This window comes from Mobula birostris, chromosome 1 (assembly GCF_030028105.1).
Source record: "Mobula birostris isolate sMobBir1 chromosome 1, sMobBir1.hap1, whole genome shotgun sequence".
Classification (NCBI taxonomy): domain Eukaryota; kingdom Metazoa; phylum Chordata; class Chondrichthyes; order Myliobatiformes; family Myliobatidae; genus Mobula; species Mobula birostris.
Genome location: NC_092370.1, coordinates 203,469,738 through 203,486,188, shown reverse-complemented (window position 1 = coordinate 203,486,188; position 16,451 = coordinate 203,469,738). Strand labels below are relative to the sequence as shown.

Here is a 16,451-nt window from a genome sequence, read left to right as displayed (position 1 = left end):
TGCTGAGGATGTTCTACGAGTCTGTGGTGGCCAGTGCGATCATGTTTGCTGTTGTGTGCTGGGGCAGCAGGCTGGGGGTAGCAGACACCAACAGAATCAACAAACTCACTCATAAGGCCAGTGATGTTGTGGGGATGGAACTGGACTCTCTGACAGTGGTGTCTGAAAAGAGGATGCTGTCCAAGTTGCATGCCATCTTGGTCAATGTCTCCCATCCACTACATAATGTACTGGGTGGGCACAGGAGTACATTCAGCCAGAGACTCATTCCACTGAGATGCAACATAGAGCGTCATAGGAAGTCATACCTGCCTGTGGCCATCAAACTTTACAACTCCTCCCTTGGAGGGTCAGACACCCTGAGCCAATAGGCTGGTCCTGGACTTATTTCCTGGCATAATTACATATTACTATTTAACTATTTATGGTTTTATTACTATTTATTATTTATGGCGCAACTATAACGAAAACCAATTTCCCCTGGGATCAATAAAGTATGACTATGACTATGACTATTCTGAGTTGCAAAAACCTGACCACTGTGACTCTCCTCTGCTAGGTCAACCCCCTGGCCCCCCACCCCCGGCAGTATCCAAAATTGTATACCTGTTGTTGAGGGGGATGGCCACTGGGGTACTCTGCACTGGCTCTTTAACCCCTTTCCTCTTCCTGACTGTCACCCAGTCTCCTGTGCCCTGCATCTTGGGTGTATCTACCACTCTATATGTCGTATCTATCACTCATTACATTGAGTTCCATTTTCCTTATTAATTTCTATAAACTCTTCAACTTCTGTTAGATTTTAAAATATTTTTTGTACATTTCCACTAGCTTTTGGGCACTTTATGTTTCATTGTTTCTTCTCACGTTGAAGTTCCTCACCATTAGAAAATAATAAGGAAATTATAAAATTTAAGTATGGTGAGTTTTCCATTTGTATCATTGTGGTTGTAGTTTTTTCTGAACGACAGCATTTGAGCTTGTCTCTAATCTGAATCAGGAGAGAAGATTCACTATCCTTATCTAGTCTGGCCTACTTGTTATTCCAGACTCAGTGGAGGATGGCTAACTCTGATCTCCAGCAGAAGTGACCTGGCTCAGCAGCGATTGTGAAAAATGAATAACTAATGTAGTCGTTTATCAGGTAGAAAAGCAGCATCCAGTTTGCAGGTAACAAAGCGCCACAGACAGGATGTTTGTTATGACCCTAGCCTCTTCTTCTTTGAATATTGTTATTTCCACCTTGATATGCAGCAAATGCCTCAGTTTTAATATCTTACTGGAATATACTTCCAGCATGATGCTTTCTCGCCGCAGTGTAGATTTTGAAATGAAGTTTGTTCCTGCAGTCGTGTGTCTCAGAGGCAAGAGCCAAGGTTATCGTCACAGAACCAAGGATGTCACCAGTGTCGGATGTGCATCTGTGCTGCTCTTTCTGGTTTCCATGTTTATTCTGGGCAATGGGGAACTGGCACCCATGGTGCTGATTGGTGCAGATATTAAAGCAGTAGTAGCAGTAGGAAGTGGGGAATAAAGCAAGAACTGACCAGCTCAGGAAAAGCTGAACAAAAATGACATATTTTGTCGTCAGCTTTGTGAGCATCATACTCTATTTTCTGTAATGTTTGTGCATTGGGTTGCTCACATTCTAGACTAGATGGACTTCCATTCTGATTTGTCTATCTTCGTGTGTTATTTTTTTTCATTGACTCTGTTTTGTTTCTTTGTATCTACTGTGAATGCCTGCAAGAAAATGAATCCCGGCATAGTTTATGGTGACATATACGTACTATGATAATAAATTTGCTTTGAACTTTAAACTTTGAGACAGGATCCTGATTTGCAGAGTTAACAAAGAAGACTGTTTTAGTTTTAACTGGTCTACCTGCTTTTTCGATGTAGCAGTGCCATCAGGTCAGAGTTTTCTGGAACGCAGGAGTTAAGATTCACTGTTGATGCATGTATTATCAGATGTATACCCTGTAATAACTTGCCTTCACTTGCTTCCTGCCCTGGAACTTTGCTGTTGCTAGGTGAGATTCTGAGCACACGAGAAAGATAATTTTAGAACTCCCTCTTTACATTTTGCTGTTTCCTTTCTCCTGAAGTTGTGTAACAAATTTGGTGGCAAACGTTTCTGGAGATATTCCAGACAATTGTGTATGTCCTTTTATGAAGTTTCAAAGTTTAAAATAATGTGCTTAAAAACTAAAAAAAAATCCACGATTTCATATACAAGAGAGAGTCTGCAGATGCTGGAAATTCAAGCATCACACACAAAATGCTGGAGGAACTCAGATGCTGCCTGGCCTGCTATGGAAAAGAGTATAGTCTACATTTCGGCCCAAGACCTTTCAGCAGGTTCTGATGAAGGGCCTCGGGCCAAAAGATAGACTGTACATCTTTTCCATAGATGCTGCCTGGCCTGCTGAGTTCCTCCAGCATCTTGTGTGTGTTGCCACAATTTCATATGTTGTTAATATAAATTCAGCCATGCTGAGAAAGGTCTCTATTATTAGGTGAGCTTGATGATGATATCCCATTCACGTAGTTTACATAAAGAAGAAGCGGAACAAAGATAGAAAATTGAATCTGCATTACATTAAGGTTTGATATGCAAAATCATTTAATGGGGCTATACCACATGCTGATGTTTCATACTTGAATCCAATCCTTTTGACTTTCACCATTCATCTCAAGCTACTATTGAGCCAAACCAAACCCTTTTCATGGGTTGTGACACAGCTGCTCTTCATGTGTACCCCCAGTTTGATTTTAGAGACTGGAAAGAAGACTAAAATATTCCCGGGCACTGGCTGCAGCAGCACGTTTGAGGTGACAGGAGACCTGAAAGAGAAGGTCCCCAAGAATTTGATAGCTGTTCTTAAGAAGGCCTTAATCAACAAAGAAATGAGGCCTACTGGAGGAAGAAACTGAGTTAGGGCAGTTTTCATTACAGCTAAATAATTAACATTCATCATTCCAGTTGTTCACACCTTATCTAGTATATTATGCAGACCCCGTCACTGGGCTCGTATGGAAACTTGGCTCATTGCCAGCCCCGCTGAAGGCTACGGGACTCAGCAATGAGAAGGCCACCTTTCATAAGCAATAGGCGTCTAGTATCAGTATGATTTGGGGTTCAGCCGAACAGGAACGTTGTGATGCTCTGATTAAAGAAACCTCGATTTGAGCTAATGCTGTGTAAATACTGCTCATACATAATTGTCGGTCAGCAAGAAAGAACAAATCGTACAGCACATAAGATTATAAAGGAAGTTTCAGCTTTATCGAACAGTTAGTAAGAAAAAGAAAAGGGGAAAAATAAAAGAGTCCATTACAATTAAACCAGTCTAAGTGTGCACATTGTTGGAGCTCATCTTGAAGTTGTCTTTTTACTCACATGCTGGACCCACAGTCTGCGTGAAAGCACACATCACATTCCGAACTTTGCTTGAAATCTATCTCAAACAAATGAGCTCTCTCTCTCTCTCTCTCTCTCTCTCTCTCTTGAGTGTAAGTATTGGTCCTTCTTCCTTGGAGCCATTCATCTGCACAAAGCACCTTGTGCAACAGTGATGCTTCTTCCCACACCATCCTCGGCCACATTCCTTCCTGTCCTCTGCACAGGTCCCGCCAAAAAACCTGTGAACCACACTGTCACAAATTTCTGTCGGCTCCGCTCTCTCAAACTTTCTCCCAATTCTGCCATCCTGATTAGCTGACACAACATTCCTAATTTGAACATCATAGCCCCTTATTTTTTAGCCAAAACCAAACGTTCTAAAAACAGAACACTGCTTTTGCAGAACTGCTAGAATGAAATACCTACAGTATGGCAGTAAAAATGTTAACCAGGGCATTACAGTATCTATGGTAATAATCTGATTATATTGCATTGAGTTTTGAAGTATCTATATTTGTGATTTCTGAAGGTAGAGGTGGATTCTATAATCCAATAGTAACAATTTTTTTTAAAAAAACTTTCCTTGTATAGGATCCCAACGACTGGTTAGGTAACTTTGACGAGCCTTTGACTGGGTTTTCTTGGCGTGGCGGATCAGAGCGAGAGACGACTGGTATTCAGATCTGGAGCGAAGTGTTTCTGGTGGACAAACCTAATGGACAGAAGGTGAGTACAGCGTAAAGGATTTCACAGAATCTAAGGAATATAGCAGGCCATAAAGTGCAAGGAAGCAATAGGGCATATATACTCATGGCCACTTTATTAGGTAAACCTGTACACCTGTTAATGCAAATATCTAATCAGCTAATTATGTGGCAGCAACTTAATTATTAAAGCATGAAAACATTGTCAAGAGGTTCAGTTGAATTTCTTCCCCATTCAGCCCAAACATCAGAATGGGGAAGAAATGTGATATCAGTGATTTTGACCGTAGAATGATTGTTGGTGCCAGATGGAATGGTTTGAGTATCTCAGAAACTGCTCATCGCCTGAGATTTTCATGCACAATAATTTCTAGAGTTAACAAAGAATGGTATGAGAAACAAAAATACATCCAGTGAACAGAGCTCACTGGGGGAAAACGTCTTGTCAATAAGGAAGTCAGAAGAGAATGGTTCAAGCTGACAGGAAGGCAACAGTAACTCAAATAACAACGTGTTACAACAGTGGTGTGCAGAGGAGCATCTCTGAACTCACAACACAATAATCCTTGAAGTGGATGGACTACAGCAGCAAAAACTCATGAACATAAAGAACTGCACTCAGTGGCCACTTTATTAGGTACAGGAGGGTATATTCCACATGAAGCTCCTTCCAGTCTGCTACAACTGATAGCTTTATTAAGGGTGATAACTCTCAAATATACCTCTTCTATACACACTGGTAAGGCTTAATTTCTTTTTTGCAAAAGGTTCATTTGTTCAGTGAATAAGACTATAGTAGATTTGGAAACTTTAAAAAGTATGATCTTAAATGATCAATGGCTGTCAGTTAAATAATTAATGCATACTTTATTGAAAATGTTTACCTTTTAAGAAGACAAGTGGTTCAGCTGTGATTCACAAGAGAACTTCAAGTTAGTATTAGATCAGAAACAAAGACATAAAATATATAAAAAAACAGCAGTGAGCTAGAGTGTTTTGAAAATTTCAGAGTTCGTTTAAGCTGGGCTAAGTTATTAAGGAAAGGGAAGGCAGAAAACAAGAATTGTCTATTGAGAAACATTAGAACAGTGGAATGTCAATATGCAAGAATTAAGGTGGGTTCCCTACAAATAGAGATGATAAAGATTATAATGGAGATATGGAAATGGCAGAAAGAGTGAACAAATATCTTGTCTGCCTTTATAAAAACAAACGCAGAAAACATTCTAGAAATAAGATAAGATATAGACCATAAGATATAGGAGCAGAAGTAGGCCATTTGGCCCATCAAGTCTGCTCTGCCATTCAATTATGGGCTGATCCAGTTTTTCCAGTCATCCCCACTCCCCTGCTTTCTCCTCTTACCCTTTGATGCCCTAGCTAATCAAGAACCTATCTATCTCTGCCTTAAATACACCCAATGACTTGGCCTCCAGAGCCACTCGTGGCAACAAATTCCACAGATTTACCACCCTCTGACTAAAGTAATTTCTCTGCACCTCAGTTCTAAATGGATGTCCTTCAATCCAGAAGTCGTGCCCTCATGTCCTGGAATCCCCTACCATGGGAAATAACTTTGCCATATCTAATCTGTTCAGGCCTTTTAACATTTGGAATGTTTCTATGAGATCCCCCACCCATTCTCCTGAACTCCAGGGAATACAGCCCAAGAGCTGCCAGATGTTCCTCATTGGTAACCCTTTCATTCTTGGAATCATTCTTGTGAATCTTCTCTGAATGCTTTCCAATGTCAGCATATCCTTTCTAAAATAAGGGACCCAAAACTGTACACAATATTACAAATGGAGAACAACAAATTAAGAGTGAATGGAAGAACTTAAAGGAGAAAAGATGAATTACTTGAGAAAGTAATGTGCCTCAAAACTGATAAATCTCCAGAGGCTGCATTGCTTTCTCAGTTTCTGAAAAAGGCAGATAGTGAGATAGTGGATACACTGGTTGTCATCTTTCAAAATTCCATTGATTCCAGAATAGTTCGTGCAGATTGGAAAGTAGCAAATTGTGGCACTTTATTTGAGAAAAGAGGAGAGCAGAACTGTGACCACAAGACCAGTTAGCCTGATATCTCTAGTGGAAAACTTGACTAGAATTGTTTATTAAGGAAGTGGTAGCAGGGTACTTAGAAAATAATAATCAAATTGGGCAGAGTCAGCTTTGACATGGGAAAGGAAAATCATGTTTGACAAATTTGTTCAGAGGTTTTTGAGATTGTAAGCAATAGGATAAAGGGATGTGGATGTAATCTGTCTGGATTTTCAGAAGGCTTTCACTAAGGAACTACACACGAGGTTATTAAATGCATTAAACCACACAGGATTATGCGTAGCACACTGATGTAGCCTGAGACAGAACACAGAGTGGGAGTAAATGGGTAATTTTCAAGCTGGAAGGCTATAACCATTGAATTGCTTTGGTGTGCAATGCTGTCCTCTCAGCTGTTCCTGATTTAAATCAGTGACACAGATGAGAGGATTAAACATTATGTATCCAAGACTGCTGATGATACGAAGCTAAGTAGCATAGTGGTTTGCGAGGAGGAGGCAAAAGCTTTTTAGCAGGAATAGGAAGTGAGAAGAAATATGATGTGAATAATCCAAATTGGTAGGAAAAAAATAGAAAGGGTTTTTTAATTTGTGAGAGATTGAAAGATGTCAGTCTTCATAGAAGCCTTGATGGTTTTATTCATGAATTACTAAAGTTAACACCTAAGTACAGAGAAGAGTAAGTAAAGGCGAAACATGTGTTTTCCAGGACTGCAAGAGGACTTGAATACAAAGGTCAAGATAATTATTCCATTTATTTAGGACTTGGTGGGATTACACTTGGAATATTGCGTTTCAGTCTGATAAAGTACCTAGTGTGCTAGATTGTATGGAGGCTGAAGGCATTCTTTTCAAGATTGAGTGGAACCCATGGGCAATACCAATGGTGGCAGTAGCCAAGAAGAATGGATCTGTCAGGATCTGTGGTGATTTTATGGTCACTATCAACCCAGTACTGAAAGTAGATCAGTATCCTCTGCCCAGGATAGAGGATACCTTTGCAAAGCTTTTTGGGAGGAAAACACTTTAACAAATTGAACTTAGCTGAGACCTGTCTACAGATGAGATGCAAGAAGAGTCCAATGTGTTTCTCACCATAAACACTCACAATCGGCTTATTTTGAAGAAGCATCTGCACCTGCACTCTGACAAAAGGCAATGGACCGGGTACTGCAAGGCTGTCCAGGCACAGGCAAAGGCTGATGTTGTGTACTTAGACTTTCAGAAGCCCTTTGACAAGGTGCCACACATGAGGCTATTTAACGAGCTAAGAGCCCATAGTATTACAGGAAAGATTCTAGCATGGATAAAGAAATGGCTGATTGGCAGGAAGCAAAGAGTGGGAATAAAGGGAGCTTTTTCTGGTTGTCTGCTGGTGACTAGTGGTGTTCCATAGATGGTAGTGTTGGGACTGATTCTTTTTGTGTTATATGTCAATGATTTGGATGATGAAATTGATGGCTTTGTTGCAAAGTTTTCAGGTGATATCAAAATAGATGCAGATGCAGATAGTTTTGAGGAAGCAGAGAGGCTACAGAAGGATTTAGATAGGTTAGGAGAATGAGCAAAGAAAGGGCAGATGGGATATAGTGTTGGGAAGTGTATGATCATGCACTTTAGTAGAGTCCTTGTGCAAGAGTCCCTAAAGGTTAATTTGCAGGTTGAGTCTGTGGTGAGGAAGCCAAATGCAATGTTAGCATTCATTTCAAGAGCACTGGAATATAAAAGCAAGGATGTAATGTTGAGACTTTATGAAACACCGTTGAGGCCTCACTTGGAGTAATGTGAGCATTTTTGGGCCCCTTATCTAAGAAAGGATGTGGTGACATTGGCGAGGAATCAAAGGAAGTTCACAAAAATGATTCCGGGATAGAATGTCTTGTCATATTAAGAGCAATTGATGGCCCTGTGCCTGTATTCACTTGAATTCAGAAGAATGAGGGGTGACCTCATTGAAACCTATGGAATGGAGAAAGGCCTTGATAGAGTGGATGTGGAGAGGGTGTTTCTTATGGTGGGAGAGTCTAAAAATAGAGGGGCGTCCTTTTTGAATGGAGATAAGGAGGAATTTCTTTAGCCAGAGAGTGGTGAATCTGTGGAGGCCAAGTCTTGATGTATATTTAAGGCAGATGCTGATAGATTCTTGATTGGTTAGGGCATGAAGGGAGATAGAGACAAAACAGGAGATCGGGGCTGAGAGGAAAATTGGATCAGTCATGATGAAATTGTGGAGCAGACTCGATGGGCCAAATGGCCTAATTCTACTCCTCTATCTATGGTCTTATGGAATGTCTCCCTATTATAGCAGAGATGATCCAAAGGGAAACTGGCAAAGACTCTACACTGTCTCCGGTCTACATAGCCGCTCAAAATGGCTGGAATGTGTAACAGAAATCCCACTTCCCTTATTTTCACCGGTGTCAGGATGAACTTGCCCTTGACGGGGGTTGCCGTTTGTGGGAATTGAGAGTTGGTACTATGCAAACTGAGAGCTAAGGAGTTGGAGCCACCTGTTGGCCATCTAGGGGCAGTTAGAATGAAAGCATTGGCTCAAAGCTTTGTCTGGTGGCCCAGGATAGATCGGCAGATGGAGCAGATTGCCATGCACTGTTTGGGATTCCAACACATCCAAAAGTTGCCAAGAACAGTGCCTCTTCATATCTGGCATTGTCCTGATAGAGGATTCATGTGGATTTTGCTGGACCACTTGTGGGCACAAATTTCTTGGTAGTAGTGGATGCGGCTGTGGAGTAGCCAACAGTGTTCCCAGTATCCTCCACTACAACCGCGCACACTGGTGGATCTGTTGAGAAACCTGTTCTCAAGGACTGGGGTGTTCCAGAACACATAGTCAGTGACTTCGCAATACAGCACACTCCATAACCAACGACTCACCATCTATGCTGTTCCCAGATCGTCCCTTGTGTTCACGCTTGGATCTGCTCAAACCCAATCTCAGAAGGACTATGCAAGACAAAACGCTGAGACAAGTTGAGAGCTCCTCAAGCAAGGAGGTTTGATGACTCACTCCTGGACAAACAGTCCTATGGAGAGACTACTGAGGTGATCAACATTGGGTACTTGGAAATATTAAGGACAGAACTGAACCAATCTCCTACACAGGAGATTGTGTGTGATGTCATCTGGAGATGACACATCAATCGGTTGAGAAAAGCAGAGTCAATTGTTAGAGAAGAAAGGTACCCAGAGAGGTCAGAAGCACTTACTGCACTTGCAGAGTCAACTCCAACAACCACTGCAGAGGAGGCCCCAGAACCAGAGATTGCTTTATAGCCACAAGTCTTACCTGCCAAGCAGAGTGACTCTTCCCCTGCCGTCACTCCCTTGTCAGGAAAGGCAAACTTCAACAGATCTGTGGTGGAGAAGATATATTTATTGTTTGCATCATTGCCTGGTATGGAAACAGCAATGCCCTTGAATGGAAAATCTTACAAAGAATAGTGGATTCAGCCCAGTCCATTACAGGTAAAGCTCTCTCCACCAATGAGCACGTCTGCACGAAACACTGTTGCAGGAAAGCAGCATCCATCATTAGGAACCCCCACCGCCCAGGTCATGCTCTCTTCTTGCTGCTGCCATCAGGAAGAAGGTACAGGAAGCTCAGGACTCACACCACCAGATTCAGAAACAATTGTTACCCCTCAGCCATCAGGCTCCTGAATCAAAGAGAATAACTTCACTCAAATACACTTGCCCTATCACTGAAATGTTCCCACAACCTATAGACTCACTTTCAAGGACTCTTCATCTCATGTTCTCAATATTTATTGCTTATTTATTTATTATTATATCTTTCTTTTTGTATTTGCACAGTGTGTAGTCTTTTGCACACTGGTTGAATGCCCAGTTGGTGCAGTCTTTCATTAATTCTACTATGGCAATTATTCTATCATGGATTTATTGAGTATGCCCACAAGAAAATGAATCACAGGGTTGAATATGATGATATATTTGTACTTTGATAATAAATTTACTTTGAACTTATCCCAGAAGAGTAAGAGATCCTCCACAGTGATTAGTTCTTTAGACCTGAATGGGGCTATTTATAATTTACTACACTGTATATAGTAGCAAAAGTCAGGCACATACAGTGATATGCAAAAGTGTGGGCACCCCTGGTCAAAATTTCTCTTACTGTGAATAGCTAAGCGAGTAAAAGATGAACTGATCACCAAAAGTTATAAAGTTAAAGATGAAACATTCTTTTCAACATTTTAAGCAAGATTAGTGTATTATTTTTGTTTTGTACAATTTTAGAGTGGGGAAAAAAAGGAAAGGAGCACCATGTAAAAGTTTAGGCACCCCAAGAGATTTGAGCTCTCAGATAACTTTTGCCAAGGTCTCAGACCTAAATTAGCTTGTTAGGGCTATGGCTTGTTCACAGTCATCATTAGGACAGGCCAGGTGATGCAAAGCTTTATAAATACCCTGACTCCTCAAACCTTGTACCAACAATCAGCAGCCATGGGCTCCTCTAAGCAGCTGCCTAGCACTCTGAAAATTAAAATAAATGATGCCCACAAAGCAGGAGAAGGCTATAAGAAGATAGCAAAGCATTTTCAGGTAGCCATTTCCTCAGGTTGTAATGTAATTAAGAAATGGCAGTTAACAGGAACGGTGGAGGTCAAGTTGAGGTCTGGAAGACCAAGAAAATTTTCCGAGAGAACTGCTTGTAGGATTGCTAGAAAGGCAAATCAAAACCCCTGTTTGGCTGCAAAAAACCTTCAGGAAGATTTAGCAGACTCTGGAGTGGTGGTGCACTGTTCTACTGTGCAGCGGCATCTGCACAAATATGACCTTCATGGAAGATTCATCAGAAGAAAACCTCCCCTGCATTCTCACCACAAAATTCAGCGTCAGAAGTTTGCAAAGGAACATATAAACAAGCCTGATACATTTTGGAAACAAGTCCTGTGAACTGATGAAGTTAAAATAGAACTTTTTGGCTGCAATGAGCAAAGGTATGTTCGGAGAAAAAAGAGTGCAGAAGAACCCCTCTCCAACTGTTAAGCACGGGGGGTGGATTGATCATGCTTTGGGCTTGTGTTGCAGCCAGTGGCACGGGGAACATTCTACTGGTAGAGGGAAGAATGAATTCAATTAAATACCAGCAAATTCTGGAAGCAAACATCGTACCGTCTGTTAAAAAAAAGCCGAAGATGAAAAGAGGGTGGCTTCTACAACAGGATAATGATCCTAAACACACCTCAAAATGGACTACCTGAACAGGCGCAAGCTGAAGGTTTTGCCATGGCCCTCACAGTCCCCCGACCTAAACATCATCGAAGATCTCTGGATAGAAATGCAAGATGGCCCAAGAATCTCACAGAATGAGAAGCCTTTTGCAAGGAAGAACGGGTGAAAATCCCCCAAACAAGAATTGAAAGACTCTTAACTGGCTACAGGAAGCGTTTATAAGCTGTGATACTTGCCAAAGGGGGTGGTACTAAGTACTGACCAAGCAGGGTGCCCAAACTTTTGCTTCGGGCCCTTTTCCTTTTTTGTTATTTTGAAACTGTAAAAGATGGAAATAAAAAAGTAATTTTGCTTCAAATATTAAAGAAATGTGTCATCTTTAACTTTATGCCTTTTGGAAATCAGGTCATCTTTTACTCGCTTAGCTATTCACAGTAACAGAAATTTTGACCAGGGGTGCCCAGACTTTTGCACGCCACTGTATATTTAGCTAGTGCTCCAAAGACTTTTACACAGTGCTGTTGTAATTTGATGTATTGCACTGTACCGCTGCCACCAAAGCAAAACAAATTTCCTCATGTAAGGGGGTTTCGATTTTTATGTTACTGCGGAGGCTAATTAAAATGGCGTCTTTGTTATGTTAATCTGGGGAATGCGGCTTTGTTGTCTTAAACGCTGAGAAAGTTTGCGCTAGCAGCTTGTTGTGGTTTAGAGGGTGATAAGAAATATGTTATTAACCAATTGGGATAGTTGTTATGGTTTTGGTGTATTTGAAGATACTGTTTGCAAGTGTGTTTTGGGGGCAGAAGGCGGGAGAGCAAGACAGAGGATGGACGAGGTGCTGTGAGTCCGCTAACGGGGTCGGACCCCGAGCGGGACGTTCGGCAAGGAGACGGAGACGGACTCGTGTGGAGCGTCTGGTCAATCACCATTGTTGGTCCCAGGCGGCCGGTCGAGGTGGTCCGAGGGGGTCGCAGGGTGAAGAAGAAGGTCCTTGAGCTCCAACGGTTTTTGTGCACGAAGAGATTGAACTTCGATAAGTGTGGCGCCTTTTATTTTCCTTTTATATTTTATTCTCTTTTAATTATATAGTTCCAGTAATATCTATAAACTGTAAATCATTTAATTGCATCTGGTGTATTGTCTCTTATTTGGGCAGGGTGGGGTACCTCACACAGCATCCACACAAACGAATTATCCAGTTTGGCGGGGCCGAGGCTGTTTCCCTAGACGACAGCGAGCCGAGCGACCCTGAGGGTGGCCAGGGGGGCTACACTCACATAGAGTATACAAAGTTGAGGTGCCTTCTCTATTCATTTGGAGTTTTTAGCCAAGCAGAGAGGAACATTGTGTATTTAATATTTCAGTAAATTTTGAGTATTTTGTAAATATATTGTTTGATTAAGCATTTGTGTTTGTTTACATAATTCATAATGGGTAAGAAGTACGTGAATGGCTGTTGTAATTACGCCACCTTGTCATAAGTGTGTACCTCGCTAAAGTAAAACTGAAGTGGACATGCATCTCCCCAGCTCCATGTTTTCCCTTCAATAAGTTTTAATGTTTTGGAGTTACAAAATATACCAATCTCCATAGCAAAAAAAAGGCATAATTGGATTGGAGGGACTGCAACAAAGGTTTACCATATTATTTCTTGGAATGTCCCATGTGGAGAAATTAAACACGACGATCTTGCTCTCTGGTGTGTTTAGAAGATTGTGAAGAGAGCCCACAGAAAGATACACAGTGTTAACATAGCTTTATAGGGTATAAGTGGACTTGATCTTTCTCCAGGTTGGTGTCTTGAGAACTGCCTACAACCTGGGCTCAACGTTTAAAGATACTAGGTTGATCATTCCTGACACAGGTGAGACAACGTTTCTTCACTAAAAAGGTAATGAAACTCTGGTACTTTCTACCTGAGGTGGCCAGGGAGGCAAATTTGCTGCTTATTTCCAAGGTTGATTGATTAATGTTTGGATAAATACAAGAGATTCTGCAAATGCTGGAAATGTAGCAACCAGAGGTGGTGGACCTATGGCACGTGTGCCTAAGACAGCACATGCAAAAATTTGGTTGGCACATGGCATGCAGTGCTGCCCCACATGGAGCGATAATAGATTTATTTTCCTTTCTTTGATCGTTTATGAATATGCTACATAGCTTCTAATTTCACACTCACATTTCTTACATATGCAGTTATTTTATATATGCATTTATTATGCAGTTAATGATGTTATTTTTCAATAGTTTTTTTAAAAGACTAATGCTACTAATTTTGAACAAGATTTTTTAAATGCTTCATTTATTTTGATCTGTCCGTGATCTACTTTTGTTAATAGCAAACCAATAAATACCTGTAAGTAAACAATAGGACTCGTCCTTTGTTCTTTTAAAAAGTCCACAACTATTGTTACTAATTCATTAATCAGTGCTAATTTCTGCTCAAAATTACCATAGTATGCGGTAGAATTTTGTTGGATTGTCCCGAATATGGGCACATGCTCTCAAAAATACTCACCACCCCTGCTAGCAACACACTCAAAATGCTGGAGGAACTCAGCAAGTCAGACATCATCAAAGGAGGGACATTTCTAGCCGAGACCCTTCATCAGGACTGGATATTTGTTTGGATGTTAAGGGAATCAAGGCACTTGAGACTACTGCAAGGAAGTGTCATGGCTTTATGGAATGGTATGCAATTGAACGTGATCTAAAAAGGCTGGAAGCACCCAGCCACCCATGATCTGTAATAGACAGTGTCATGACCTGAATGGGGTTTCATTTAGTTTTATAGCTAAACATCATCAATCCCTTTCAGTCACCAGCCAACCATTTGTGTATTCCAAACCTCACTTATTTTATTTTGCCTCATATAGTCAAAGTTACCTTAACTTCCTTTGTCACTGACAAGTTGTTGAACTTTCAGTTTACTCTTTCCGGCAAAAATGACCAGATCAATTAATTTTTAAGATGTTACCAGTATACCAATTCAAGTTTATCCATTTGAGTTTGAGTTGGGTAATGTTCCTTACATGCCTTTCACAAATTGCTGATGGTTTTGTCTCCTTTGCAGGTTGCTGTGCTGCTGATGGACACCCAAGGGACATTTGACAGCCAGTCAACTCTCAGAGACTCTGCTACAGTGTTTGCACTCAGCACCATGATCAGTTCAATGCAGGTAGGAGAATGTGCTTCTGAAACATTTAAACAAAATTCTGTCCTTATAATAATATCAAAATATTGTGAAGTGTACATATTACAGCAAGAGACCTAACAGAACTTTCCAAGCATCTTGTAACATTTTTACATAAGAACATAAGAAATAGAACAGGAGTAGGCCATCTGGCCTGTCGAGCCTGCTCCGCCATTCAGTAAGATCATGGCTGATCTGGCCCTGGACTCATCTCCACCTACCTGCCGTTTCCTCATAACCCTTAATTACCATGTACTGCAAAAATCTATCCAACCTTATCTTACTGAGGTAGCCTCCACTGCTTCATTGGGTAGAGAATTCCTCAGATTCATCGCTCTCTGAGAAAAGCAGTTCCTCCTCATCTCCATAAATCTACTCCCCTGAATCTTCAGGCTATGTCCCCGAGTTCTAGTCTCACCTATCAGTGGAAACAACTTTCCTGCCTCTATCTTATCTATCCCTTTCATAATTTTATATGTTTCTATAAGATCTCCTCTCATTCTTCTGAATTCCAACAAGTACAGTCCCAGGTGACTCAATCTCTCCTCATAGTCTAACCCCCTCATCTCTGGAATCAACCTGATGAATCTCCTCTGCACTGCCTCCAAAGCCAGTATATCCTCCTTCAAGTAAGGAGACCAGATCTGCACACAGTACTCCAGGTGCGGCCTCACTAGTACCTTGTACAGTTGCAGCATAACTTCCCTGCTCCTAAATTAGATTCCTCTAGCAATGAAGGTTAACGTCCCATTTGCCGCCTTGATAGCCTGCTGTACCTGCAAACCAACCTTTTGTGATTCATGCACAAGCACTCCCAATTCACTCTGCACAGCAGCATGCTGCAATTTTTTACCATTTAAATAATAATCTGCTCTTCCATTTTTCCCTCCAAAGTGGATGACCTTGCATTTACCAACTTTGCCAGACCATTGACCTATCTATATCTCTCTGCAGACTCTCCATATCTTCTGCACAATTTGGTTTTATAGTCAATTTAGTATCATCAGCAAACTTAGATACACTACATCCAGTTCCCTCTTCCGGATTGTTAATGTATATTGTGAACAGTTGCGGGCCCAGCACCAACCCCCACGGCACACCGCTCACCACTGATTACCAACCAGAGTAACACCCATGTATCCCAACTCTGCTTTCGATTAGTTAACCAGTCCTCTATCCATGTTAATACATCACCTCCAACTCTGTGTGTGTCCTTATCTTATGCACAAGTCTTTTATGCAACACCTTATCAAATGCCTTCTGGAAATCCAAGCAAATAATGTCCATCTGTTCTCCTCTATCCACTGCGTTCGTTATATCCTCAAAGAACTCCAGTAAGTTTGTCAAACAGGACCTGCCTTTGCTGAATCCATGCTGCATCTGCCTGATGGATCCATTTCTCTCCAGATGCCTCACTATTTCTTCTTTAATGATAGCTTCAAGCATTTTCCCAACTACAGATGTTAAACTAACTGGCCTGTAGTTACCTGCCTTTTGCCTACATCCTTTTTTGAACAGTCATGTGACATTCACCGTCTTCCAATCTGCCAGGACCTGCCTAGAGTCCAGAGAGTTTTGGTAAATTGTCACCAAAGCCTCTACTATAACTTCTGCCATTTCTTTCAGTACCTTGGGATGCATTCCATCAGGACCAGGGGAATTGTCTATCTTCAGGCCCACAAGTTTGCTCAGCAATACCTCTTTAGTGATAGCTATTGTCTCGAGGTCCTCACTGCCTGTCGCATCCATAACATCTCTCTCTGGCATGTTAGATGTGTCCTCTACTGTGAGGACCAACACTAAATAGTCATTTTGCTGCATGTCATAAGGAATACAAAAATATCCATTCTTTAACTGAATAAATG

General features: G+C 41.2%; 1 protein-coding gene across 3 annotated transcripts in view; it reads left to right on the top strand.

The window, feature by feature from the left end:
* Positions 1-16,451, top strand: part of atl1 (atlastin GTPase 1) — an 83,442-nt gene that overhangs the window by 33,706 nt on the left and 33,285 nt on the right. For 2 of the 3 annotated variants that reach the window (XM_072269244.1, XM_072269253.1), the window contains exons 3-4: positions 3,998-4,132; positions 14,467-14,571. In XM_072269244.1, coding sequence (XP_072125345.1) covers positions 3,998-4,132; positions 14,467-14,571 — 240 coding nt within the window. Of the gene's footprint in view, positions 1-3,997; positions 4,133-13,186; positions 13,258-14,466; positions 14,572-16,451 lie in introns of those variants that run through there. The other variant, XM_072269263.1, reaches the window with a different exon arrangement.